Source organism: Recurvomyces mirabilis, assembly GCF_035927965.1.
Source record: "Recurvomyces mirabilis strain CCFEE 5264 chromosome Unknown scaffold_1, whole genome shotgun sequence".
Lineage (NCBI taxonomy): Eukaryota > Fungi > Ascomycota > Dothideomycetes > Mycosphaerellales > Teratosphaeriaceae > Recurvomyces > Recurvomyces mirabilis.
The window spans coordinates 1,679,398-1,706,538 of record NW_027041935.1 but is presented as its reverse complement, the minus strand read 5'-3'; the positions used below and the strand labels follow the sequence as shown (position 1 = coordinate 1,706,538).

General features: G+C 51.8%; 12 protein-coding genes across 12 annotated transcripts; 6 read left to right on the top strand and 6 right to left on the bottom strand.

Annotated features, from left to right (window-relative positions):
• Window positions 1-2,567: 2,567 nt before the first annotated feature.
• LTS14_000723 (uncharacterized protein) lies at window positions 2,568-4,228 on the bottom strand (the record flags this gene model as incomplete). Its single annotated transcript, XM_064833435.1, has 5 exons — window positions 2,568-2,715; window positions 2,767-3,431; window positions 3,484-3,546; window positions 3,599-3,669; window positions 3,739-4,228. The coding sequence occupies 5 exons, from the start codon at window positions 4,226-4,228 to the stop codon at window positions 2,568-2,570; spliced, it is 1,437 nt and encodes a 478-aa protein (XP_064699704.1).
• Window positions 4,229-5,855: 1,627 nt separating this feature from the next.
• LTS14_000722 (uncharacterized protein) lies at window positions 5,856-6,636 on the top strand (the record flags this gene model as incomplete). Its single annotated transcript, XM_064833434.1, has 2 exons — window positions 5,856-6,112; window positions 6,171-6,636. The coding sequence occupies 2 exons, from the start codon at window positions 5,856-5,858 to the stop codon at window positions 6,634-6,636; spliced, it is 723 nt and encodes a 240-aa protein (XP_064699703.1).
• Window positions 6,637-7,004: 368 nt separating this feature from the next.
• On the top strand, window positions 7,005-8,025 carry LTS14_000721 (uncharacterized protein; the record flags this gene model as incomplete). The annotated part of the gene is made up of 4 exons (XM_064833433.1): window positions 7,005-7,177; window positions 7,227-7,268; window positions 7,328-7,491; window positions 7,547-8,025. 4 exons carry the CDS (start codon window positions 7,005-7,007, stop codon window positions 8,023-8,025), a joined length of 858 nt encoding a protein of 285 aa, XP_064699702.1.
• Window positions 8,026-9,427: 1,402 nt separating this feature from the next.
• Window positions 9,428-10,122, bottom strand: LTS14_000720 (uncharacterized protein; the record flags this gene model as incomplete). Its single annotated transcript, XM_064833432.1, has 2 exons — window positions 9,428-10,070; window positions 10,103-10,122. The coding sequence occupies 2 exons, from the start codon at window positions 10,120-10,122 to the stop codon at window positions 9,428-9,430; spliced, it is 663 nt and encodes a 220-aa protein (XP_064699701.1).
• A 559-nt stretch (window positions 10,123-10,681) lies between these two features.
• LTS14_000719 (uncharacterized protein) lies at window positions 10,682-12,525 on the top strand (the record flags this gene model as incomplete). The annotated part of the gene is made up of 4 exons (XM_064833431.1): window positions 10,682-11,512; window positions 11,572-11,820; window positions 11,873-12,089; window positions 12,146-12,525. The coding sequence occupies 4 exons, from the start codon at window positions 10,682-10,684 to the stop codon at window positions 12,523-12,525; spliced, it is 1,677 nt and encodes a 558-aa protein (XP_064699700.1).
• Window positions 12,526-13,206: 681 nt separating this feature from the next.
• On the bottom strand, window positions 13,207-15,025 carry LTS14_000718 (uncharacterized protein; the record flags this gene model as incomplete). The annotated part of the gene is made up of 2 exons (XM_064833430.1): window positions 13,207-14,645; window positions 14,704-15,025. 2 exons carry the CDS (start codon window positions 15,023-15,025, stop codon window positions 13,207-13,209), a joined length of 1,761 nt encoding a protein of 586 aa, XP_064699699.1.
• A 2,883-nt stretch (window positions 15,026-17,908) lies between these two features.
• Window positions 17,909-18,544, bottom strand: LTS14_000717 (uncharacterized protein; the record flags this gene model as incomplete). Its single annotated transcript, XM_064833429.1, has 2 exons — window positions 17,909-18,315; window positions 18,370-18,544. The coding sequence occupies 2 exons, from the start codon at window positions 18,542-18,544 to the stop codon at window positions 17,909-17,911; spliced, it is 582 nt and encodes a 193-aa protein (XP_064699698.1).
• Window positions 18,545-18,809: 265 nt separating this feature from the next.
• Window positions 18,810-19,366, bottom strand: LTS14_000716 (uncharacterized protein; the record flags this gene model as incomplete). The annotated part of the gene is made up of 2 exons (XM_064833428.1): window positions 18,810-19,142; window positions 19,163-19,366. 2 exons carry the CDS (start codon window positions 19,364-19,366, stop codon window positions 18,810-18,812), a joined length of 537 nt encoding a protein of 178 aa, XP_064699697.1.
• Window positions 19,367-20,132: 766 nt separating this feature from the next.
• LTS14_000715 (uncharacterized protein) lies at window positions 20,133-20,850 on the top strand (the record flags this gene model as incomplete). The annotated part of the gene is made up of 2 exons (XM_064833427.1): window positions 20,133-20,288; window positions 20,344-20,850. The coding sequence occupies 2 exons, from the start codon at window positions 20,133-20,135 to the stop codon at window positions 20,848-20,850; spliced, it is 663 nt and encodes a 220-aa protein (XP_064699696.1).
• Window positions 20,851-22,317: 1,467 nt separating this feature from the next.
• Window positions 22,318-23,335, top strand: LTS14_000714 (uncharacterized protein; the record flags this gene model as incomplete). The annotated part of the gene is made up of 2 exons (XM_064833426.1): window positions 22,318-22,656; window positions 22,712-23,335. 2 exons carry the CDS (start codon window positions 22,318-22,320, stop codon window positions 23,333-23,335), a joined length of 963 nt encoding a protein of 320 aa, XP_064699695.1.
• A 275-nt stretch (window positions 23,336-23,610) lies between these two features.
• LTS14_000713 (uncharacterized protein) lies at window positions 23,611-24,420 on the top strand (the record flags this gene model as incomplete). Its single annotated transcript, XM_064833425.1, has 2 exons — window positions 23,611-24,005; window positions 24,030-24,420. 2 exons carry the CDS (start codon window positions 23,611-23,613, stop codon window positions 24,418-24,420), a joined length of 786 nt encoding a protein of 261 aa, XP_064699694.1.
• Window positions 24,421-26,045: 1,625 nt separating this feature from the next.
• LTS14_000712 (uncharacterized protein) lies at window positions 26,046-27,116 on the bottom strand (the record flags this gene model as incomplete). Its single annotated transcript, XM_064833424.1, has 2 exons — window positions 26,046-26,865; window positions 26,902-27,116. 2 exons carry the CDS (start codon window positions 27,114-27,116, stop codon window positions 26,046-26,048), a joined length of 1,035 nt encoding a protein of 344 aa, XP_064699693.1.
• Window positions 27,117-27,141: the final 25 nt, after the last annotated feature.

The following is a 27,141-nucleotide window of genomic DNA, read 5'->3' as shown; positions in this document are numbered from 1 at the left end:
GGACGGAAGCCTTAGTGCAAAGACTTAAGAGTTCAACTTAACTCTTCGGGTTCTGCGGGACGACGACGAAGAATTCCCAGTCGAGCATAGCAAGTACAAGGTACCGCCACTTAAGGAAGACGACTATATACGAGATTACTATAATAGGGAAGACTGCGGTTACCTAGGTGTTGCTCGAACAATAGAACACATTCGACGGAACTTCGCCTTCTTAGACATAAGACGAAAAGTCTTAGAATACATTAGGAAGTATGTTAGTTGCAACAAAAACAAGTCTTCGCGCTACGCGAAGTACGGCAACTTACAATTTCGGGAGCCGCCCGAAAAACTATAGGAAGAAGTTATAATAGACTTTATAACCGATCTTCCTAAGTCACCTAACCCGGTAACAGGAATACACTACGACGGTATCCTAGTTATAGTCGACAGGCTAACTAAGTACGCATACTTCATTCCCTGCAGTAAGACGATTACGGCCCCGTAGTTAGGCTACCTTGTGCTCGATCGCCTTGTGCGCTACTACGGGATACTAAAGGTTTTTATTACCGACAGAGACACCAAGTTTATATCGAACTACTAGAAGACACTTGTCGCCGCAATTGGACTCAAACACAAGCTATCTACAGCATTCCATCTAGAAACAGACGGTCAAACCGAAAGAATGAACCAAAATCTCGAGCTATACCTTAGGCACTACATAAACCTAGCCTAAAGTAACTAGGTAGAGAAGCTACTAATAGCGTAGGTTGCACTTAATAACAATGCCTCCGAGACTACTGGCGAGTTACTATTCTACGCTAATTACGGCAAAGACCCGAACCTGTTTATAGAACCGCGCGAAGGACCAGCATCCAAGGAAGCTTTAGTTAAAGCCTCTGAACTAAAAGATGTCTACGGCAAATTACGACAAAATATTACCAAATCTTAGCGAGCTCTTATAAAGACAAGATTTAAAGCCTTAAAAACGGCGCCTTAGCTAAAGACGGGGGATAAGGTGTATCTCCTAACGAAGAACCTAAAAACTAAGAGAGGAACAAAGAAACTAGATTATGTAAAAGTCGGACCGTTTCTGATCGCTGAGAAAAGAGGCGAACTCAACTACCGACTCGAACTACCTAGGGATGCTAGGGTGCACCCCGTATTCCACGTTTCCCTCCTCGAACTAGCGCACCTAGACACCGCGCTTTAAACGACATTCTACTACGAGTCCTAAGAAAACTAGGAATAGGAAGTAGAAGAAATCCTAGAGAAAAGAGGTTAGAAATACCTAGTTAAATAGAAAGGATACCCTAGCGAAGACAACACGTAGGAACTAAGGACTTACCTCAAGAACTGCTAAGGACTCCTCTAGGACTTTTACCGACGTTAACTATTAGCGTAGCTATAAGATCGTCCTAAAAGTTGTTAGGCAATTTCTAGAGCCCGGCCCATTCGCTAGGACTTATTTTAAGAACACTATAGACCGGCTAAGGCAACGCCTCCGCCTCGACGCCCTCTTCTAACGACGGAAGCAACGATGCCTCGACATTATTAGCAACCTCTAGATTGTTAAGCTCTTTACTAACCGCATCGTCCGTCCGATTTTTAGCAAGTCGAAGCTACTTACGAACTCGAACCTTCTTTTGTCGCCTCGTAGTAAGCTGCTGCAACAAAGAAATCTCCTCCTCCTTAAGCTGCTCTAACTCTCTCCGTAGCTTGTTCCGAGTCTCCCGAAGCCTAATCTACTAAGGAGCAGTTAGGGTTACGTTGTAGTTAGTGTAACCCTTCCGCACGCACTTAGAACAGCGTTTCGATTTCGCGCTAATTACACATTTCGGTTTTGGATCGCTAGGCTTCACCTTTACATTTCGACAACTAGAACAAGGAGCTATTTCTGTACTAGTCGCGACCTCTAATAAGAGTTGGGTTCGGTATTAAGTAGAAGATGTTAGAGGCATGACGAAGCTTATAGGATCACTAAAACAGCGGACCTCTATTACTTAAGGTTCCGAGGACGGAACTAGTATAGAAGGGGATAGTATTACGGACACTATAATACGATTAGTAGGATAAGCGAGTAGATAGGAAGTTAGGAGCGGAGGCTTCCGCTCCTGCAACTAATACGACTAACACTCCTTCGATCAGTCGGATTAGACACTACTAACTAAACTAACCGCGCTGCGATTAGTCGGATTAGTAGAGACACGAATCTCCTATATATATAGAGTGAGCGTTTCTTATGTAGGTAGTTCGTGTTTAACCTAAGTTACTAACCCGCCGAAAGGTCAAACCTTAGAGCAGTCGCTTACCCGACCTATTGCTTGGAACTTACTCGTCTAACGAGCTCTAACCCCCTTGTACCGTAGGTGCATAACAATAACCCTAAATTTAGGCTTAAAACAATATAAAATAAGAGCAATACCTAACCCGATATTTAATACTAAAGGCCTTAGGTTAGGGTTATACGAAAGTAGTACTAATAGCGATAGATCTAAAGCTAGCAGAATAGAAGTCTTTAACTACGGAGTATACTAAGATAGAGCAAAAGACGTATGCTAGCCAAGCCTAAGGACACCTCTTCCTTACGCTCAGATCGTGTATCGGAAACCTTCCACGCCTTCGAGCACCGCTCTGTTCATGGCCTGGAGCCGATTCTTCCGAATCATGTAGAGAGTTGTGCATAGCACGTTGACGACGGTCAGTGCTGCGGCAGTAAGGCAACAGTAAAGCCCGGGCCTATGCGCGGTCAGTAAGAGCTCTCAAATCTTCCTGCAGCTTCCCACCTACCGATATGCTGGCGCATCTTTGCTCCTAAAGGCAAGGGAGCCGATGATGCCTCCAATTCCGCCCATGCCCACGATTGTTGCCGAGCAGAAGGCTCGCTTCCACTGACCGACGATATTCACAGCCTGGTACGTCAAAGATGCCGGGACGTTGGCGTTCGATCCACCGACCACCAAGAAAGCCCCGAAGAATCGAACGCTAGGGTTTGCAGCATATCCCAGGACAGAGATCCCGATGATCTCGATAGTGGCATTGATGATGAGTAAAGGGCCGCGTACACTGTACTTGTCTGAAAGCCAGGACTCCGTTAATCCAAGGATGGCGCCGAATGCGTAGCAAGGGGCGGGAAGACACAGAGCAGCTACTTGAGAGAAGCCGAGCTCGTTCTTCAGTACGATAGGTAGGAAGTAGGCGACCGAGTATGTGACGACAGCACTTAGACCGAAATTTGCAGCAAAGGACCAGACTTTCCAGTCCAACGCAGTCTTGAGGTAACTTTTGAGGGAGAAGGGTGGCAGATGTGCGTCGCCACGGTCTTTGTCGACACGGTCAATCATGACTTGGGCCTCATCTGGGCTCAGAAACTTCCAAGACTTGCTGGCATCTTCGGGAAAGTCTACGATGAAGATGTAGGCAACCATCGCGGCAATGCAGGTGATCACACCCTCCTGGTGAGTGTCAATAAAAGGCTGGAGAACGCAGCGTCACGAGGCGACGTACCCATATGAAGATCCATTGCCATTTTTCTAGGCCTCCTACACCAGTATTCCCCGTCTGCATCAGCTTCAACGCAAGTTAGCTACCAGAAACATTTGATGTTGGGGCCTGAACCTACACCGTAAGCGAGTATGCCCCCAAAGCCACTCGCTCCGTTACCCATCAGGTAGAGAGCAGCGTTACGCTTAGCTACCTCAGCTAGTCTGCGTCAGCATCCACTAAGGGTCGAAACAGCTACATCGTGGGCGGGCGACTTACATCGTACATACCACATGCTCAAAAGGAACAATGCGCCAGGAAAGAAGCCGCCTTCGAGGGCACCGAGACATGCGCGGAAGAGTGTAAGTAAGGCGAAGTTCTTCGAGAAGCCCAGGGCGAGGATGGCGATTCCCCACAGGAAGATTATCGTAGATAGGAATGGCCTGGGTCCAAGTAGCCTACATACTGGCGTTGCGAACGGCTGAACTATGACATAGGTAGGGAAAAAGGCCAGGACTATGATCGAATATTGATTCCCGACAAGCTTGACATCTTTGGTCAAGCCAGCTACGACTGCAACTGGCAAGTTGATGCGATCGATTTGGTTAACGATGTAGAGCAGGCCAAGTACCAGGCACAGGCGTTTGTCCACGCGGCGTCGGATCGTTGGCACCCTTGGGTCTTCGACATTGGTATCGCTCTGTCGAGAAGACTCGTCGGCCTCCTCCAGTCGCTCGATGGCAGCAGCTTTGTCGTCGTAGGACGCCATTCCACCAAGGTTGGCGTGCGGAGAAGTATCTGACTAGTCTTGAGGGTCTGATCGTAGTACGTGAGAACGAGGAGATGCTATCGGAAAGTGTAGATGGTGCTTGACCATATGACCAGACATTAATATAACCAACCCCACACACAGTCGCACACATCCCAGTATCAAAAGTGTGGAGTATGGGGTGAAGCCAAAGTTCGCATGCCGAATATCACCGTCGTGACCGAAGAAAGCCGCACTACCGCAAACGCGTGAGGGGAATTACGCGAATTGGCTGGATACGCTCTGTAATGAGTTCCTTGTGTCTAACGTCTGCGAGTTACGCCACGGCTAAGTCGGGGCCGAGATTGCGAGAACGAGCGTTGTGCAGACTGTAGCAACCACACAGAGCAAGTCCCAACAATGCTCTACGATCTCCTTCGCCAAAGACCCTATGTACGCAGTAACGCGTGCTCGATACTACTCCAGAGAGTTGTTCATGCATTGAATAAGCATGCCGCCTCCCGCTGAGCAAGGTGGCTCTTCATGGATCGACTCATGTCTTCAACGGACAGAAAATCACTTCAAAACCCTACTTTCGGATGAAACATTACGACTCCCAGAGGTGTTGGCCCAACATGCTGGGCAGGTCAAATTCACATGCACAGCCTCGCTAGAGAAGCCTGCTTTTCCTTGCCCGTTCCAGCAGACCGAAGCAGTAGGAGTCCTGAAGGCTCTTGAAGGATGTGCTGCAGCTGCCATTGCCGACGTCAGGTATGGCTGTGAGAAACGGAAAATCACAATCGATCTGAACCATTGCACCCGCTACCTACTCTCAGGATACCTAGTCACGGTGGATGGGGCTCGGAAAGGATCTCCACCTGCCACCGCTAAACTCAAGAGTGAGCGGCTCGTCCAGTCTTACTTCTTCCCATGCTGACATCTGGCAAGACACCGACCTTCATCAGGCGCAATCGATCGTCTATAGGAGCTATCTATCGAACCTGTATGCTACGAGTGAGACAGGACACTACTATCATCTTCATGGGTCCCTCAACCCTGACGTAGCACTCCAAATGCTTGGGCTCCCAGCTTTCAACCCCGATGTCAAGACTGCAGAGCACGCAATACGTCTCATTGGATCACGAGTAGGACAGTCTACGGTAGTTGAGCTGGAGACGCTTAATGAGATGCACAAACAAGCAGGCGTTCAAGCCTTGCGGCGCGAAGACCTGTCAACGTCGAAATTTGTAAGTTTTCACGGCTTGCTTGGATGTAATGACGCCGCAGCTAACGACCCACGAGTGCGACTTGCTCGCTGGTCCCCTATGGGACGTACGGTCTCTCGAACAAGAATCTAAGCCACTTCTGTTCCCAAAGTCAGCACGGAGAGGCGCGAAAATACTAGCAGGCATCAAGGTTTTAGAACTCTGTCGTGTGATTGCTGGGCCTTCTATTGGAAGGATCCTGGCGGAGTATGGAGCTGATGTGATGAAAGTCACGAGTCCGAACTTGAGCGACGTTCCATGGTGGCAAGTTGAAGGGTAGATCATCCACTCTCGTTAGTCCGCATCAACTTTTTACTGACTCCGTGGCAAGCAACTTTGGGAAGCATGCTACCGATCTGGATCTGAGACTGGCAGAAGATCGAATGACTTTCGAGACCTTGCTTTCCAACGCAGATGTACTAATCGATGGATATCGATCAGGTGCGTTGGAACGCCTTGGTTATGGTCCATCAAGACTCCGTGAACTGGCCTTGAAGCGTGGCAAAGGCATTGTCTACATCTCCGAGAGCTGCTATGGTCCTGGGCAGTTCTATGAAAGACCCGGCTGGCAACCCATCGCAGACTGCGTCAGCGGAGTAGCATGGGCTCAAGGACGGTTTATGGGAATAAACGAACCCGTGTAAGTATCACACCCGTTTGTGTTTGTTGCAAAGCCTGCGAGCTAATGGATCTTGAAGCGTGCCCCCATTTCCAATGTCTGACTACGGCACTGGTCTCATGGGAGCTGTGACTGTGTTGACGGCACTGTACCAACGAGCTACGCAGGGAGGCTCCTTCCACATCGAAGTTGCCTTGGTCAAGTATAATCAGCTTCTATACCGGCTGGGCACGTATCCGCTGCATGTCCAGCAAGCAATGAGGGACCGCTTTGCAGGGCCTTTCTTCGAGCTCACACACACATCGCATACGGATGTCGTCTCCTGGACAGCCCTTGAGGCCATGAAAAGGGAGACGCCGGAGCTGTTTAGTGATGATGAAAGCTTCACGGAGACTTGGTGGTCTGATGCCTACCAAGCGAAAGTCAAGGTCGTGAAACAAGTCGCACAGATCGAGGGCTTGGACACTGGGTACGCACGAGCAACTCGTCCGAACGGAACAGACACACCTAGCTGGGAGGGTTGGGAGGTGGAGCATCCGTTATAGCAAGCGAAGTACTGTAGTCCACTGCTCGTTAGTATCGATTGCAAGATGCCAAGCTATTTTACGTCTCTCCGTTGTACGACATTAAGTTCAGTTTGATGGACATTCGATCAACAAGCTCCACGCCGGTTACGCCCTGGGCATATGGTCGGACTTTGAGGACATTGCGTGAAGCTCAATGCCAGTTGCCGAGAATATCCGAGAAGCGCCGTGAATTATGCCTGGTAAAGGCCGAGCTTTCTTTACTAACCCCTTGTAGATACTAGTATTGGAATGGAAGGAGTTGATCTATCCATGAACCAGGAAACCTCATCACAGCCGTCTTCGCATCTGGTAACCAAATATCTACCACCAGCACATCAACCTTCGGTATGGCACCCGTGGCAACAGAGCTATTTGGCGAGAACGAAGTCAACAGAGGTTTAGGCGCCAAAGGAAAGACCACAACTGGAGCCCAGCTGGAGATACGATTGTACCCAAAATTCGAAAGTCTTGAAGAAGAGAGATTATACCGGAAGCAGCATCTGGCAGCCGCATATCGAATGTTCGTTTATTAAAGGTTCTTCAGTCAAATACCTGCTGATCATGCACAGCTTCGCCAACCGAGGATTCGACGAAGGCATCGCCGGACATATGTACGCCACGCTACGTGTTAACTCGTCGATCTCCACTCTGATTGTTTGTGACTTTGTAGCTCAGTGCGCGACCCAATTCTGACGGATCACTTCTGGCTCAACCCACTGTCCCAACATTTCGCAACAATCAAGGTCTCTGATCTGATACTGGTCAACGAGGATGGTGATATTGTGATCGGTAACCAGCCTATCAATGCGGCTGCATTTGCCATCCATTCGGAGAGTAAGTTCGTTGGCCAGGATTATGGTCGAAACTGCTATGCTGACGTCGCTCTTAGTACACAAAGCTCGTCCTGACATACATGCCGCCTGCCACGCACATTCCGTCTACGGCAAAGCGTTCTCAGTGTTCGGACGTGAGCTCGACATGATCACTCAAGACTCTTTACGCTTCTACAAGAGCCATGGCGTCTACGAGCAATTCGGCGGTGTTGTGCTGGATCGCGAAGAGGGTCGGAGAATCGTATCGGCGCTTGGAGACGGCAAAGCTGTAATCCTCCAGAACCACGGCTTGTTGACAGTCGGGCAAAGCGTTGACGAAGCAGCTTTCTGGTTCATGAGCCTGGATAAGACATGTCACGCTCAGCTCCTGGTAGATGCAGCTTGTGCTGGTAGCGGATACCAGAAGAAGTTCATCGAGGATGCCGAGGCGTCTTATACGTATGAGCAGGTCGGTGGGCATGAGAAAGGATGGTTGGCGTTTCAAGGATACTATGAGGAGTTGTTGATGAAGTCAGGAGGCGATTTTCTGGCTTAGGATAATAGATCCTGCAACAACCAATTGCTATCATGGTACATTGTATCGTCAGAAAACAGCTCCATCATGTCCAGCATGTCTGTCTCTCCAAAGTAGCTTAGTGAAGAGTGTTCGGCATGGTCCACATTGCTTGGAAGCGGCTGCGTGGGGTTGGGAAGCTGGTCTTGAGGCCGGAAGACAATCTCACCGCCCTTGACCGGATTATCTGACGAGCGCTGGACCAGGGGCTGAGTTTCGACTTGATCGAGTAACTTGAGGATCGGACTAAAGGATGGCCCGAAAGGTTCGAAAAGGATCTTGTCCGACACCTTCACACGTAGCGGACATGCTTCCGGTGGCGAAGACGTCGCCTCGAACTTTGCTCGGAGTCGCTGCAGTATCTCAAGACTACCAGTAGCAGTCTGCCAGGTCTTGGCAAGTTCAGTGAGCGACATTGCAATGATCCTAAGCTCTTCTAGTGTTGACAATCGGAGCAACGGGTGGGCTAGTAGTGGTCAGCATAGATCGCTTGAAGACGACACAGCAAACTGCCTTACAGAGGCTGCCGACTTTGAATATGCCAGCGATGAGCAAATAAATGGCGGACATCGCCACACCGTCACGAACTTCGCCGCGTGCCAGTGCGTCTTCGAAAATCCTAGCGACACACGAAGCTGCGATCGTAGACGTCATAGTGGCCTCCGAGAAACTGTGCAATATCTGCTTGGGCCTGTATAGCATCATAACAGCCATGAGATAGGGTAGATAGAGAGACCGCACGGTCCCGTCATACCGACTGTATTCTCCAGCGGTGTTCACAATGTGAAGCTCTTCTGGTAAGCCGCCGGCCCACGCACATAGTCTGTCAAAGAAAGCGAGTCGTTGCTGTTCAGCGTCAGCAGATCCTCTGAGAAACCACTGCGCCAAGTCTCCCAGAAGTCCTGCGATCTTCACATAAGCCACAAAAGCATGTGTAGACTTGTCGGCGCTCGAGAAGTCCGCGACGCTTGGCCAGTCTACATTACAGTCTTCGAGGTGAATAGCACGAGGACGTCCCTGACCTGCGCTCAACAGGCTGTCCCGGGCGTAGAGCGTCCAGAAGATTCTCCGGCGCAAGTGCCGATCGCTGCAGTCTGGTTTGGGATCTCTATGAAGACCGATCTGGTGAACCAAACCGACGCCTACACGCAGCCAGTAACTACTGTTATGGATCGAAACATGCTCGGGGCCACTCGGATTCCAGTACTGCAGGATTGTTACGGCAGTGACCAGCGTCATTGGGTTCTTTTCGTAGCCCATGAAGAACAAAACTTTAGCCCTGTTGTAGTAGTCTTTGGTCGTAGTGAAGTCTAAAGGTGAACTTTGCGCAGCCATGCGACTGTTTCAGAGTCAGTCAACTTCCCGTAGCTTTGAATGATACATCTTACGAGCCTGCCATGAGCACTGCTTGAATAAGTAGGATTGGGACTTCTGCAACATTGCCAGTCTGCAGGTGCGTGAGGACATCGTGCGAAATCAGAGGCATCCAGATCTGACACTTCGCGACATAGGTCGAGACCAGACTCTCGAGCACGGAGCGTGGAGGGAGATCGAACGCTTTGCGCAAGTGGAGCACCCTCCAGTCGTCTTCAGACAATGACGAATGGGGCAATACTGCCTCTTCGTCCGTGGGAGAGGCATCGTGCGTCTCCAACTCGGCGCTTAGATACTTGGATCGTCCTAGGTAACCTTGGGCAGACATTGCGGTCGACGGCCGATTCGGGGTAGCATTGGACGGCGACTGCTGGACTGTCACACCGCTTGCTACATCGAGTCCGGGCGATGTTTCTAGTGGGCCCCACCGGAGGGAGGAAGTACTTGGCTGGAATTGCGAGTTGAGCGCTTGCTGTACAAAGTCCCTGTTATCAACGAGGATCTTAGTGCTCTCAAGCGCGCGGTCTGGTTTGGTAGAGGACTGAGCAACAGGGTCGAGCTGGCTGGCATGTCGAGTCTTACTCGCGCCTCCGGCAATGTCGGTCTCGTCGTCGGCGACGACATAGTAATGCTTGCGCTTCCGCTCACGGGGCCTGGCTGCGCTCAGCACGGTAATAGTACGCACCTCTCAAGGTCGGTAGACATGTACGGAACGGGGCATACTTACACGCAAGCGTAGCCCGCAGACACGCAATTACTACAAGGCTGAACACCGTTGGCAATATCACAGCGTATCTGGACCAGAATCAGCGATGCGATGCAATGCGATTGCCATTGCCATTGCCATTGGCGCCGGACCAGATCTTACCTTGCGCCGATGACAAATCATGCACGCTTTCGAGGTGCGCTGCCGGCCTGATTGCTTTGCTTCTTCCATTCTGCCGTCACGTAATCGCGCCTGGGGACCACGTGTGAAATGGCACATGGCATGTGTGGACCGAGTATTTCCATTCCAGATCCGATACCGAGTTGAAAGCTTTGAGGTGAGCACTCGCGGCTCGGATGTTAACGTGCCGCAAATCGCCGAGAATGTCCGGGGATAGTTCACGGTCGAGTCAAGGTTCCAGACAGCATGATTCGCCCAACCCTCACAGTAACGACTGTCTAACGAAAGGCAGCATGACTTCTCATCATGTCCACGCTTTGCGCGAGGACACCCTTTGCAAGTCCTCGAGGTCCCTTTCATCGCCTGTCCACGTCCACCATGAATTCGTTGTCCAACACCAACACCCTCCCAAACTTCCCGCTCTTTGTGAGGCTCCTGGGCTTTGCCCATCGCTTTGGAGCGTCACACGATGCCATATTGGATCTGAAATCTGGCTCAGCCCATTCTCACATCCAGCTTCTGACCGATGTTCTCTCCTTGCGCTTGGCCCTACTGCGAACATTGGATGCGCGAGCGAAACAACGGCTGCAAAACGACGATGGCGAAGCCTTCTTCCTCTTACTTGCACAGCCGAGCTACGAATATGTTGTTGGCTTCCTAGCGATTCTGGCGATTGGCGGTATCATTGTCCCGGTATCAGCGCATGCTCCATTGCGGGAGCTGAAGTACTTTGCTATCCAGACTCCCCCACTTGCCGTGATATACCATCCGAGCTGTAGAACTGCCGTCTCGAGCTTAGCACGGGATATAGCCGTGGAGAGTAATGCCCGTACTCCGACCATCGACATACTGGACCAATGCTCGCGCCAGCCACTGGCTCCGGGTGACATCCACGTGGCGCCCTTTTGGTCACTGCACCCGGAGCGTCCCGGACTGGTCATCTATACATCAGGAACCACTGGACCGCCCAAAGCTGTGCTGCTGCAACGCGAAATTCTGTCCTCTGGCACTTTGGCTCTGGCAGACCATTTCCAATTGACCACGGATGATGTGCTACTCCACTGTATGCCGCTTCACCATATAGCAGGAATAACAGTCTGTTTCGTACCTTTCCTTCTTGCCGGAGCCCGAATCGAATTCACGACATTCGATGTTCAGCCGATATGGCAAAGGTGGAAGGACAGCGGCGTCACGGTCTTTGGCGGAGTAGTATGATAGTTTACTTTTGCTTCTGCCTCATGATTCATTACTGATGTCTATGTCTATAGCCTACAATGTACAACCGCCTTTTGCGCGAATATGAAGACAACATTAAATCGTCGCCGAATCAGAAGACATACATCGGCGGTCTTCGTCAGCTCCGCTTCCTAATGTCGGGCACCTCCGCCTTACCGGCTCCGCTGCAACGCAAGTGGTCAGATCTTACAGGCGGGAAGCCCATATTAGAGCGCTACGGCGCCACCGAGTTCAGTACAGCGATCCTTACACCCTTGAGGCCTAACGGAGACGTGCCAGCTGTAAGCTCTTTGACTCTGTTCTCGCTCATGATCCGAAGCTGATTCGTGCTAGGGCTCCGTGGGCAAAGTTCTCTCCGGCTGCGAGGTAAAGCTCGCAAATGGCAACGACAGTGAGATCCTGATCAAAGCCCCCGGCATGTTCACAGGGTATCACAACGATCCAGCGGGCACGCGAAAGAGTTTCGACGCTCAAGGCTTCTTCAAAACGGGCGATATCGGTCGTCGGGAAGGGGAGTGGTGGTTCATCTCCGGTCGAGCTTCGATTGATAGTGAGTGTTCCTGGCCGTGATGGAAGTTTGGATCGCCCTTTGCTAATTACATGTAGTCATTAAGACGGGGGGCTACAAGGTCTCAGCCCTCGATGTTGAAAGAGAGCTCTCCGCCCTTCCCTACGTCTCCGAGGCCGCCGTCGTCGGTGTTAGCGACGACGATCTCGGTCAGCGGGTAGCAGCTATCGTTATCCTTCGAGACGCTGGCACACTTGATTTATCACAATTACGGGACGACTTGAGGGGAAGTCTTTCTTCTTACAAACTGCCTACACTGCTCTGCGTCGTTGAGCACTTGCCGAGGACTGCGAGCGGCAAGGTGAAGAAAGTCGAGGCGCGCAAAGAGATCTTCGAGGGTGGGAGAAACCGTGCGTATGTTGTTCAGTCGGCTCTGTCACCACGCAACAGCAGCGCTCGTCCGCAGGCACGTTTGTAATCCTAGCACTTTGTCCGATGACACAGAATAAACTCATGAAATAGCCTGGAAACTGTTGACGAGCAATCTTGCGAACTTCACAATACTCGAGTTGATCGCTCTTTGCTACTCTGACTTCGTTCATACATAGGTCTCGAGGTCTTTCCGGTCTCCCTATCTCAGGCTTTGTATCGCCAGGCTTCTTTGTCATAGGGTACTCAAGATAGCATTCGTCGGGTATCTCTTGAAGCTGGCACACTTACCACATCTTGAAAGAGTGAGCTTGCTGAACTCCACTGTCGACGATGCGCACACTCAGAGGTCTGTAGTCCTTTGATAGGAGAAGCTGGATGGGGTGTTTCTGATCAGACTGGACCAAGAGGAGGACGAAGCTGTAGACAATAGTAGGCCTGCGATCGAAGTACTGCGTCAGTTTAGATGGCAGGCGGCAGGATAGGACTGCGTTCGAGTCACGGCAAACGGACTGGAGGACATGTGGGATCTATCACATGAATAGTTGGGTGTTTACATATTTGAATACTGGGTGGAAAGAGGCGTCAAAAACCAATGGCTGAGTAGCTCTAGGAGTCGGTACATTGAAGGAAACGCGAATGGTCTTGAGGTTCATCTGTGACTGCACCTTCACTCAGAGTGCTTCTTCGCCAGACCCACGTTTTCATCACTTTGACTCAGGCCGGGACCTCAGCCTATAGTATGACAACCATTGGGTCCGACACCCCGAGCGCATTCGAGCCCGAAATCTCTACTCGTGGACGTCGATACCGCCACACTACTATGACAGCCCCCTGGTCCAATCCCAGCAGGATTACACTCATCACCATTGTCGCTGTTTGTCGAAGTGGGTACCGGCACAATGTTATCAGTGTTCGTGCTTGTTCTCGACGGTGTCACAATTGTGATGCCCGACAAAGCAGTTGCGCTGGAAGCCACAACTCCCGGATCAGAAGGCATCGTAGGCGTAGCCTGAGGTGACTCAGGCGTGAAGCCCGAAGGCAGAGCAGTCGATGTGGCCGAGAGATGCGATGTGTTTGTTCTCGTTGTGATGTAGGTACTGACAACAAAAGTCTTCGAGCCCGGAGCCTCGCATACCACGTTATAGATGTCGAAACCTGCCGAGACAGTCACGAGCCCGACAACCACTTCATCATTGCAGGAACATCCCGTCACTGCGGGATTGGTAATCTCCCCGAATGTTAGCGCAGCGGCAGTGTATAGCGCGCAAGACGTGATAGATGTCGCAGCTGTGGTAGCAGTAGTGGAGTGAATGGTGCTCGTGAAGGTACTAGAGCTTGACAATGTCGTGGTTGAGTAGACGCTGTTTCTGGAAGAAGAAGTAGAGCCGGAGCTTGTGTATACGCTAGTAGCTGAAGACGATACGCTCGAGATGGTGACAGTACTGAAAGTTGATGGCGTGCTCGTGGGCTTTTTAGATGTGCCCGAAGTGGATGCAGCAATTGAGGCGCTGCTCGTATTACTTATATGAGAGCACGCACTCGGGACCTTGTCCAACTGCAGCCCAGGACCGACAATAGGAAACTCATCCAGCCAACTCGGGGCAATTGCCCATTCGTCAGAGCGAAACGGCACGATGTTTTTCGGGGTGTCACCAATCCATAAATTCCATCGCGCAGTTCGGATTTGGCACTTCATAGGAAGACCATCCTCGATCATGTCAGGATCTTCTACCTCGTCCTGCGCCGGGTCGAACATGAATAGGACCTTGCCTATGGCCTGCTGGGCATCAGTGGCGGCAACTCGATCAACGCGATCATAGACAATGCCGTTCACATCAGTGATACCCAATGTGTTCTGGACCTGATCCGAGATGTCGTTCATACGAGTCTGATACCTCGGCTGGCCTGTCGTGCTATCACGAGGGGAAAGGACGAAAGCTCTGACACCACCAGGTTGAGTGGGATCGAAGACGTTGGCTCGCAAGGCACGGAGGCTTGGCAGCCAATGTTCATTAGCGTAACCGGGACGTGGAATGATTCTGCTGTCCCCGTCAGCCAAGGGATTTGAGACATGGTGGTCGAAGACAGCATCTGGCGCGGGCCAGTGTTTGGAAGGTTTTCCATCCGAGTCATATTGCACGCTTAAGAACGATGGGACTTCATACACTGTTTCACACGTCAGCCCATGTGTTTGATGTGCTTGATCAGAGGCTCCTTAACCTACTATGATTCATATAGACACCTCTACGTGATATGACGATGAGGGAAGAACAGCCGTATAAGCCTCTCACCGTCATGTACAGTCTCTGATTTGCGACAAATTCCCGGACCAGTCCAGACGTCGAGATGTCTATAGAGTCGATACCATCGCGGTGCGGCACAACCAGAACACCATTTGCGTACGCATTCGCTGCAAAGAAAGCATTGTAGGCGTCGATGAAGTCACGCCCAGGAGTGAGATACTCTGTCTGAAAATTCGGGAGAGTCCTCTTGCTCAACGAAGTGCTGTTGTCAATTTGGTCAAAATCCGACAGGGCGGTCGGCATGGGTATATCTGCAGGCAGCGTGTGTAGCTCTGGTGCATATGGAACACCACTAACAGTCGTGCAATCTGTGCAAACAATCGAGGGCGTTGGAATGATGGTCTCTGTACAGTCTTCACAGGTATCTGGAGCGCAGGGAGTGAAATTATCGTACGGAATCGTCGTAGTTGTAGTGCGTGCTGTAACGCTGCAGCCTATGACAGTCGAAGTTGAGGTCTCACATGTCAATGTGATTGATGAGCTAGCAATCACTGTCGTACTACATGTAACGAAGTAGTCCTCGGTCACCGATGTACCCGAGAAACAGCTCGAGGAAGATGATGAGCTGGGAGAAGACGGGCTCGCTGGCGGAGAAGAACTTGGTCGAATCGCTGGTGAGGTTGGAGCAGGTGACGGCGTTTGCGGCTGCAGAGTAGGTGGCTTCGTCGGCGTGGGAGTTGAGATTGACACTGCCGGCGTACCAGGAAATGTGAGCGGCCCAGGTAGAGTGATTGGAGTCGGAAGTCTGAGTCCGGGAAGCTTGGGGAGCACAATGGCTGGAAAGGTGATTTGCGGTGGTCTCGGCCAATCAAAGACCGGAAAGATGATGCCAAACCCGCCATGGTGCACTGTAGTGTGAGTGATACTCGTTGGATATGTCAGAGTCACAGGAGTGGGAATGTTCGGCCATGATACCACGGGAACCACGGTGGTAGTACTGCCCGTTGTCGACGTGTAAAGGTAGGTATCGTAAGGGAGCGTGACATCGGCTGTCATCTCTGTTCCCACTGTGGTTGGAAGGCCGGAGCAGATGTTGGTTGTCGAGCAGGCATTGCCCGAGCAGAACTCCACATTCGAGCATGGTGCGCGTGATGTAGATGGAGCGCCTGTGATGATATCTGGGTTCGATGGAGGGAAGGTCGAGCCAGGGGTTACCTGAGGCCGCGCGGCAGAACTCTTGCTTGATGAGCTGGAAGCGGAGATGGACGAAGCACTCGAGTGTTGCGTGGAAGGACTCGATGTCCAACATGTGCCGGTTGAGTTCGTCCACGCGCTAGTGTTGCTGAGGGAGTAAGTAGACAACAAAGATGACGATGAGGAGGTGGAGCTCACAAGTGTGGACGTGAGTGAATAACTTGAATAAGTCGCTGTAGAGCTGGAGGCTGACTTTGCGCCTGTCGCAGATTTGGAAGGTCCGGTGATTTGAGTAACCATAGAGCCCGATATTGAAGCTGTATTCGGTGAGGTCCTCGAACTTCTACTATCTCCGGAGCCATGGGTCGTCGCTGACGTGGAGGTCGAACGCGAAGAGCTGGGAGCATGTGCAGCAGATAATTCACTCGAGCTACTCGTGCTCTGCGAGAATGTGGTGCTTGCACTAGCGGTATGGGAGAGAGCGCTGGATCTGGAGCTCGTCGATGATAAAGATGCTGTACCATCACTGCGAGTTGTGCTCCGCGTAGTGCTTGTACTGAGTCTGTTGGAGGACGCGAGAACGCTCGACGAGCCTGACAGAGCAGTAGAAGACGCTGAAGAATGATTGACAGAGCTCGAGAACGATGCAGCTGTGTTCGGAGCGTGAGATTGCGAGCTTGAGGGTGGAATAGCGCTCAACGAGGTCGAGGCGTGAGTGAGAGAGCTCAAGGTCTGAGTAGAGGAACTCAGAACATGGACAGAGGAGATGAAGGTGGGTGCGGAGCCAGCCTTGGTTGTCGACTTTTTGCTGTGCGAGGATGTCGTAGTGATGCTCGTCTTATTAGCATGAGTTGCGCCGCTTTTGTTCGATGGAGTGCTGATGCTGGCGCCAGATGTCGATTGTGCCAGTGCTTGAGTGGCGAGAAGGAGGATGAAGGCAACATAGCTGATCACAGCCATCGGCTTGGCGACCATGCTGCCGGCGGCGGTCGTCTGATCGAGTCGTGCGGTTGTGTATCAGTGCTATCATGTCTTGATTTGGCCGTGTGGTATAACCGATGCGTTGTGAGGCGAGAAGGTCTCGATTCAGGAGTCCGAACGAATCGTTTCGTGAATGCAACCCGAGTCGTAATCGCTCGTCGGCCTTTAATTCAGTGTTGAAGATCGCATAGACTGGCTGGCCTGCCTTCTGTCTGGTGTGGTAATGAGGGGCGCGTTGAAGGTCTTCAAGAGCCGTCTATGTCGCAGCAGACTTGAATGTGCATTGAGTGGACTCGGTGAAACCGTTGAGGCGAGGTACGCGTGATCGTTCTTTCCTCGTTCAGCACGCAAACGTCCGTGCAGACCGCCTTCGGTGTCTCATTGGTCAGGGAGCACATTCTCAGCAATCACACCAGCTGCCATATCGCCTTACTTGAATGTATGTGACGTGAATAGATGTTGGTCAACGTAGAAATGAGATGTATCTTCTTTGACTGAAATGAACTGCACTCAGCCATGTTGGGAAGGCACGCATGTCTCCACTTAGCCGAATTGTGCCTGTGGCAAGAACAGGGTCACCTGCTAAATTACATCGTGACTGTAGATATTATTCCGGGATTTTTCTGCTTTGTATCAGCCACAAAGGTAATGAGAGCGTGGTTGCGCGCATTGCTACGCTGAAGTCGTGATTTTCCGTTGGCTTCTCTCCCAGACGCGCAAAGCATCGTATGCGGAAAACGTCACCCCCAACGCAAAACGAGCATGATGATGATGCATCCTCGATGCATTCAGCCAAGGTGGAGGGTCGCAATTTGGGTATCGTGGTTTCGCGTTGGTGGACGATCTACAACATAGCTGCTGAAGTAGGCGGATAAAGCGTAGCCCTGCAAAAGGTAGCGGACTTTAAAGCAGCTTGACCTTGGGCGGTATACTTGGAGAGGAGAAGGGAGAAGCAAGTTGGGTATAGTTCTCTCTGAGGATCTGCCGGCGTGCAGATTCGTCTCATTGCGTTCACGCATGACCATAAACTCGTGCTGGATGGCCCTGTCTGACTCTCGGAGCCAAACCATCTTGCAGGTAGTTCTCGCGCATGCTCTGACCAGCATAATCAATCTGCAGATGACGTCGCCTCCGCAGCTCTGGCCACAGGAACTTGATAACATCCTCGAAAGTGTGCGGTGTAGTGGCATGGCTAATATTCCAGCCATCCACAATAGCTTCCTCGATCCACTTCTCCAGTAGATCGGCCACCGTGTTCGCGCTGCCGACAGCTCGTGGATGAGTACCACAAAGTGCAAGCTGCTGCATGACCCGCCTCTTGGTCCATTTCAAACTCGCTGTGCCAGGAACCGTAGAAGTCCAAGCATTGATCGTGCTTTGACTCGCCGGAGGCCCTTTGAATGAGAAATCCTCGTCATCTGCGAACTGTGACAAATCTGTCCCTGTCCACCCGCCAAGTAGCGTCGCAGTACCTTCAAGGTCTGTATACTGCAAAAGATCTTCAAATTTGGCCTGCACCTTCTCATCAGTGTCATCAACACAGATGAAGACGCCTTTGAGGAACTTGACACTGCCTTCAGGTCGTCCGATCTCTCTAAGCTTCGCTCTCACTTCGTCTGCGATGACTCGAGTCTTCTGAGGAGTCATTCCAGGCAAGAACATGCACTCGGAATGTGCTGCAGCAAACCCCTGGCCAGCTTTCGAAGCTCCCGCTTGCAGCAGAAATGGTGTACGTTGGGGTGACGGGTCAACTAGATTTGGTCCAGTACACTTGCCATAAGTTCTACGCACACTTAGTCTGTTGTCTCACAATGCACAGTGACGAGACTCACCCTTCGTGATTGATTTTGTGGACTTTGGCCGGATCAGCATACACGCCAGCCTTCTTATCAGCACGCACAGCATTGTCTTCTCAGCTTTGCTCCCACAGGCTGTATGTGACTTTCAGGAACTCAGCAGCCATCCTGTAGCGTTCATCGTGCTCAATCTGCACTTCCAGACCGTAAGAATCTGCTGCGGACTGGAGATCGCTCGTCACAATATTCCAGCCAACACGACCATCAGTGATGTGATCAAGTGTCGAATACCTCCTAGCCAGCGTACAAGGATCCTCATAAGTCGTTGAGGCAGTCACACCAAAAGATAGGCCTTTCGTAGCTTGAGCCATCGCGGATACCATGAGGCTAACGTCCAGTATAGGTATCTGAGCCGCAGACTTGAGAGCAGGCCACTTATTGCCAGGGCCCTGGTAGACATCATAGATACCCAGCACATCGGCGAGAACAGTCCATGGAACTTGGCTTCATCGAGAGTCTTTGCCAATTCCACCCAATGAGCCAGCGTTTGCTTTTCTTGTAGTGGATGGCGCCACAGTCCCGGGGCTAGGTGTCCAGGCGCGGTCATGGCGAAGGCGTTCATAATCCACGGCTTTCTGTGATCGCGATTACCATTGGTACCGTTGAGAGCCATTCTGACGGTGATTGTGAATTGGTGGTAGATGGCCGGATGCGAACAAGCCTACATGTATCTTTGTGGAACGAATACAACGTCGGCCTCTCGTCCAATCGGCAGACCAGTCAAAACGTGTCGGAACATGGAGACATGTAAATGAGTGGATGTTGCGTGCTTCGGTGCCGATGCGGTCGTTCGCTGGAATGGCAGGTTCGCCATGATCCGGTCGTGCCTTCACATGGTGAAATGGCCACGCATCGCACGTGTGGGGCACCTCAAGCACACCATCGCACGCAACTTCAAACGACCGTCAATACCATTGGACAGAAGAATGTCAGCCATTAATAGCAGTAGCGCTTCGGCGGGTGAGCAGCCCGATCTGCCTGCCAGGAACCATGGGGCATGCATGAGCTAGCCGGGACGGTTTGTAGGTCCACGATAATTTCAAGCCGATGTTTTGGCGTCCTGACCAGCACGCCGAGTACGGTAGCAGATTCGTCTCTGCGTAGAGCAACACATGAGTCCGGCATGTGATTAGGTCAGAGAAGCATGTATGGCGTGCGACCTGCCTGCAAGGTCCGGAAATATTGTAGGATTCTCTCACCAAATGCTCCATCTATGTAACGCCATTGGGCATCTGTAGGCGACTGACTGTCATCCATCGTCGTATAAGTAGCTCGCAATTCTTCGCCGTCATGTGCCGCTCATGTCTGCCATCGATTCGTAACTTCAGTTCCAACGAGCCCAAACGATTGTCATTGTCGGAATAAAATCAGTGTGCACGATGGCACAAGTCGAACCATATCTCAAGCAAGACCTACTCATGGAGCGAACAGTCACTGATCAAGTCGCAAAGCATCAGAAGTACCCAGTGGAATGGTACCGATCGACCTTTTACAATGCCCTAGTGCTCGGTCTCTGCAACTTCTGTGCGCCCGGGGTAAGCACACCTGCGGCGTCTGCACTGGCCCACATTACTGATCAAGCGGCCATAGATATGGGGTGCAATGAATTCTCTAGGCGGAGGCGGCGAAGAGTCGCCATGTCTCGTAGACACCGCCAACGCCCTGACATTCTGCCTCATGGTTCTGGCCTGCGCCCTCTCTGGTGTCTTCGTCAAATACATCGGCATCGAATGGACTCTTATCCTAGGAGCTGCAGGCTATTGTCCTTTTGCCGCTGGTCTGTACTGTAACAAACGGTACGGCACTAGCTGGTTCGTCCTCCATGGTGCCGCCCTGTGTGGCCTTGGGGCAGGTCTTTTCTGGATGGCCGAAGCCGCGGTAGCCATGTCGTATCCTGAGCCGCACAATCAAGGTAAATTCCTGGGGCTGTGGTTGACATTCCGCGTGGCAGGACAGGTACCTGGAGGAGCCGTCAATCTGGGTCTCGACAGTGACCGCAACCACGCAGGTGCCGTATCGTATGGCGTCTATGAGGTGTTCATTGCACTGCAAGCTGCAGCACCGTTCGTTGGCCTTCTACTCACCTCTCCGGCCTGAGTGGAGCGCACGGACGGTGTAACAGTCTATTGCGGCATACCAAGGATTGAAAACACATGGACGGAGCTCAAAGCGACCGCTGGTCTGTTCATCTCCAAAGACTTCTTGCTGATCATACCACTCATCTGCCAAGTCGTATTCGCAGAACCGGTCTTCTTTACATTTCAATGACTCTGGTTTACCGTTCGTGCACGCGCTCTCGCATCTTTCCTGTCCGGTATCGTAGCCATGGATGCTGGTGATTTGCTGGGATTGTTGCTAGACAACAAGAGGCTGTCGGCAAGATTGCGCAGCCGTGCATCTTTCTTCCTGATTCTAGGCCTGCAAGGTGCATGGTGGATCTGCTCCTCGTGGGAGTACTGTATAGCAGGGAGAAAGTATGCTCGCGGCTTCAGCTGTGTATGTACCTCAGTCAAGGCGATCATGCCTCTCATCGTCAGGAATGTAATGAGAGCGTCTTGAATTGGGAGGCCCAGTGGCGATGTGAGAGTCGGGACTTTAGAGAGCATATCTCCGCACACGACACGTTTTCATCGTCGCGTTGTGCAGGGCGTACGGCTTCTATCGACTTCACCTTGGCAAGACACAGGACAGCCTCAGTCAGTAGAACTTGCAGCTCGGCAGGCCTTTCAACGTCTGCATGGTTGTTGATGCGACAGATTCTATTGTGTGCTAAATGTCGGGTTGGCGAGCAAAAGACGGACGATTCCGTCTGCATAAGTGGTCTGCGATCGGGTCCAAAGCTTAGCTAATGATCTTCGATTCTTCGCTAATGCTTAGGGCGATTTGACTGGAATCAATCCGGATCATGTTAACGTCCTATGCCTGTACTTTCATCGCACCATCACCAAGGCTGTATATCGCAGTAACATGACTGACTCTGCTCTGCATGTGGCCATCGTTGGTCCGCATATCTCTCCATCTCTAGCTACTAGACTAACTAATATATACAACAGGCGCTGGCATTGGCGGCCTCGCGCTCGCGATGGCATTGCACCGCATGGGACTGTCTTTCACGCTATTCGAAGAAGCAGCCCAGTACTCAGCGGTCGGGTGTGTGATAGCCTCGTACCTATTAATGAACTGCGACGACTGATGGCATAACAGTGCCGGGATCGGGTTTGCGCCAAATGCTCTGCAGTCGCTAGATCTGATTGAACCGCGTTTTAGAGCCTTGTATGAGGCTGTGGCCGTTGGAAATAAGCCAGAGGACGCACAGTGGGTTTTCTTCGAAGGCCTACTGCTCGAAGAGGGTCTTGGTATGCATGAGATCTGCAGCCAGCACCAATCGAGTTATGTGGCCCAGCTCTGATCCTTGGTTTCTAGGACAGAACGAAGCATGGTATGGCAAGTCGAGCTGGGGTCATGCCGACTACACACGCAGATCTGTATGCTTTGATACTACGCCTTGCAAAGGTGTTGGCTGCTGATCACTCTCAGGCACACAGGAAAGCACTCCTCGACATCATGACAAAATTCATTCCCACTGAAAGCGTGAGGTTTAGTAAGCGTTTGACTGAGATCCAACAAGACCAGCGTGGCGTATCTCTCGCTTTTGAAGACGGTGAAGTCGCTCATGCAAGTGTACTAGCTGGGGCAGATGGCATCAAAAGTATCGTGCGAAAGCATGTACTAGAGCGCTCGTACCCTGGAGAGGTTGCCGCAGTGTACGCCGATGCGTACTGCTACAGGGCTGTGATACCTACCGCTGAGGCGGAAGAAATCCTTGGAGATCTGACAGACGTGGCAAAATTCTACTTTGGCAAAGGTCGCAGTGCAGTCACATACAGGATATCTGGTGGCGAGGTGAGGACACAGTAGCACATCATGTCTCACATTTGCTTACTGCTTGTTTTGGCAGGAATTCAACTTCCTCCTCTGTGTATCAGATGAAACAGAATGGAAGTATCCGGACGCCGTCACAGAAAGGGTCACTCATGAAAAAATGATGGCCGACTTCCAGGATCACGGCATCGACCAACGCTTTCTTCGCCTACTCGCAAAAGTCGATCCCATAAGATGGGGTTTCTTCCACCACATGCGCACTTCTACCTACATTAATGGCCGTGTAGCACTGCTAGGCGACAGTGCACATGCCTCGCTTCCATTTCAAGCAGCAGGAGCTGGTCAGGGAGTGGAAGACGCTCTGCTACTTTCGAACTTACTGGCCGCGGTCGAAGACAGCGATGGCGAATGCTTGGTATCAGAGCCGCAGATAAAAGCAGCACTAGATGCGTATGACTCGATCCGACGACCACGAGCTCAGAAACAGCTTGAGCAATCTGCTGAAGTAGCGCGCATGATACACTTTCAGGATTCAGAGACTGGTTCGGACATGAGTAAGATACTTGCCAAGCTGCAGAACGGACGTTTGGATTGGCTCTGGTTTCATGATATGGAGGCTGACGTGCAAGATGCTTTATCGCGGATGCAGGATATCCTGTCGGCGAGTCAGGCTGAACAGATGCTGGATACGTCTCAGTAGCCCGTGCAGGACTTTGTCCAGGCTTCAAGGCGATGGAGGAGCGGCCATTGTTGCATCGTCGGCAACGTCGTCTGGTCTATGAGCACACGGCAAAGTTGGAAAATCCCAGACATATACGCAATATACTCTGCATCTTAGCCGCATAATTCCCCACAACCGCCGAGCAGACTTCAAGACATCTAGCTTTCACGTATAGTCTGACCATCCGTAGGAACATTGGAAGGGCTTGTTGGCACATCCCGTGTCTCGACCACATGTCAACGGAGCCATGCAATATGACAGACAGGACATCATTACGTCTGGCCGACTTCACCGATCTCACCGAGGGCATGACTGACGTCTACAAGACCCTGATCGCAACGGGATACTTCGAAGAAGGCGATGTTCACTTCCCTTCCTCGGACGCAGACCCTCCAGATCGAGAAGTGACCGCCAGGCTCATGACCGCAGGCTTCAGCGAAGAAGCTGCTACAGTTATACAGTATCTCCCGTGTCCAAGCCAGCCAATGCTCGACTATCACTCTCACGGCAGTGTTCCGATAGCCCCAGACAGCCATGTAATGCCGTACATATCAGCCCAGCTACCAAGTGCGGAGGACATGCGATCGATACGCTTTTCCGAGAATACGATTGGCCAGCATGACATCAAAATATCACGATGTCCAGGCAGGTATGGAGTAGATGTGATTCACAGATTTGACACCAGTATGACGTCTTCCAAATTTGATCATGCAATCGAAGCTGATGGAAGCGGAGACTATATCGAACCCTACGATACCAACAATAACAACAACATTTCACTAAACCTTCCCGCCAAAGAAGCCTTCCGTAAATGGGAAGCTAAACTTCGCACTCTGTCCTGGCTACCCTGGACCGACAACGGCAATCTAACAATCACACCTCAGCCCACCGAGTACGAGAGCGGCCTTTCCGACCCCGAAGGACTCCGCAAAGACTACGAGCTCCAATTCTTCGCCTGGCAACAAAGCGGTCTCGACCTCCGCGGCAAGACGTCGACCAACTACCCCACGAACGCGATACCCGAGTGCGAGCGGAGCGAGATAGCTCCCTCGGCAAGCGACTGATATCTGAGGACGCCGATGGCCAGACGCTTTCGATCGTGGAATGTTCCAGCAGCGGAGAGACGAATGGGATGACGGATCTACGCAAGCACGGGCCGCTGACGGGAAGATGGTGGCAGTATGAGCATGGTCATGCGTTGAGGCAGATGTTTCGGGAGACGACGGGAAATTATGCTGCATGACATTCCAGACTTCTTCGGCGGGCTTGAAGCGCGAGCTAGATCTGAAAGGCAGCCCAGAGCGCATCCCCATCGCTCATGCAGTCGAACTGCAGTGAAGCTGCCGTGGGTGCTTCCAAGTAAACGGCTGGCAGCAAGTAACCACCACAATCCAGGTAGGAAAGTGGCAAGTTGCTGGGACCTCGCCACGGCATGGCCGCAAGCATGAGCCTAAAGCTATCGCAACCACTCTCCTCTTCCAACGGCGCTCAATACATCCCTCATTCGGCAGCTGGCTAGGCCCACCAGCGAACCATCATCCCATCGTTGACACACTGCATGCTCTCCATCCCACATCGGCTGGCGGAGACTCATGGTGATCGTCCCGTTGGATATACGCTGGCAGCAGTCGGGCGCGCCAATGTCTTGTAGACAGCTGGCTGAAGAAGCACCATATTTCCACATGCCTGGAGTCCAGGTCACCATTGCCTTCCTGTGAGCGCGGTCAATGCCAGTTGAAGGAATTCTCATCCAGAACCCCAGTCCCTCCCACATAACCCTGCCATTCCCGCCCACACCCAGAATTGATGCTCATACACACGCCTCATCAAATCTTATACTCCCTCCCAACCCTCGTATGAAACGGACTCCACACCCCCCTAACCCCCTCATTCCCACTCCTCACCACCCCCCTCTCCACCCTCAACTTTTCCCCATTAGCACCCTTCAACAACTCGGCCTTCCCCAGCACCTCCCCCCCCTCCAAACCCCTCACACACACCGCCTTCTCCCTCCCATTAATATACCCACCTTTAATAACCGGATGTCTGCCCGGTCTTGGACTAACCACGATTTCGATCCCCGGGTTCGCCTTCGCAAAGGCCGGGAGGTGGTGTTTCAGGAAGGCGTTCATGCCGCGACTACTGCCCGCCCAGTCGCAGTAGTGGAAGGAGAGGCGTTTGCATTGGAGGATGAAGGCGCCGACGCCGTTCTGTGCTGTCATATTAGTGTTGATCATGTTGGATAGTAATTGAGTGAATGTACCTGTGGTTTCGCTACCGTACGGAGAGATTGTAGAGGCATGATATTGGCATTGGATGTGTTAAGTGTACAAAATGCAAGCGATGATGGGATGGAGTTGCTGGTGGTGAGTGCGCGAGTTTCGCCGCGGAGGTGAGAGAAGAGTGGTGGGCAATTGTAGCCGAGCAAGTCCTACGGAGGACTATATGAGTCGAAGCACACACAGGCACGACAGGCTCAGAAATATCATTATTCTGACAGAGGGATGCAGGTGTATGGAAATAAGATCATTCGCTACTACTGAAGCGGCGGATATATGTCTAGCCATGTGAAGGCAACGCCACAACACCTCGCTAAGTACAAGTCCTTTTTTGGACAAACCATCGCATCCTCCCATAAGCATTCTTAATTTCCCGTCCTTCCCAACCCATCAACCGTTTCTAGTACACCTCACAAATCCCCATCTGGCAGCCAGAGCAGCACATCCTTATCCGCACTCGCCAGCAAATTGAACCGCGGATTATACGCCACCACCGCCGCCGACTTGGCACTAGGCAGATCGGCAGACGGCTTCAACACCTTGTCCACACCCGAGGAATCCTGTGAGTCCCAAACAACTAGTCCACTCTGCGAACCACTACCGCCAATGACGAAACGACCATCGGGGGAGAGACAAGCATCCGCTTGCGTGTAGACTGACGTGGGATCCGGTCGCGGGTCGCCCGGAGCCAGACGTGAAGTCACACCATTACCAGAAGATTTGTGCAAGTAGTGCACGAGATCTCCCGAGAAAGCATCAAGCAGATAATGCCCACCCCCGTTCGTCGTGATAAGCAGGAACTTCCCGTTATTCCCAAACTCCAACCCCGTCCAGCCTTCCGCCGGTCGTTGACCAAGGTGCACATACCTCTTCTCCACGTCCGCGAGGTCGAAAGTAGCAAACGGCGGTTTGTCGAAGTTCTTGAGATCATACAACACCACCGCTTGCGCCGTCGGTGAGGCAACGGCAAAGACAGTCGAGCTAGGATCGTAAGCCGTGAGCCAGGGGTCTTCGAACCTCAGTTCTCCCTGCGCACTACTAGAGCGATGGTCCCATAGCTTGACGGTGCCGTCGAGAGAGGAGGACATGAATTGATCTCCACTAGGACTCAAACACAAACTCGTCACCCTCCCCTCATGGCCCCGGAAATAGCGTATGAAATTGTTATCATGCATGCTCAAGTATCGTATCGCATCATCCCCCTTGGTACTAGCATAAATAATGCTCTGACTATGATGGGTGAAGCGTGCCAAGGCAGAACCATACTTTTGACTCTTTAGTTCCTTCGCCGGAGCGCCGGCTTTGGTGTTGTACATTTGGATGGTGTCATCGGTGCGGGAGAGGAGAAGGAACTCGCCGCTATCGTCGTGGTCGATGGAGGTGTAGGAGACCGGGGTGCTGGTTTTGAACTGTTTGGTTGGGCGGAAGGAGGTGATTACGTCGGAGACTTTGGTGGTAGGTGGGGGCGCAAGGTCTGCCATTATCCGGTTATGTGCTATTCACTCA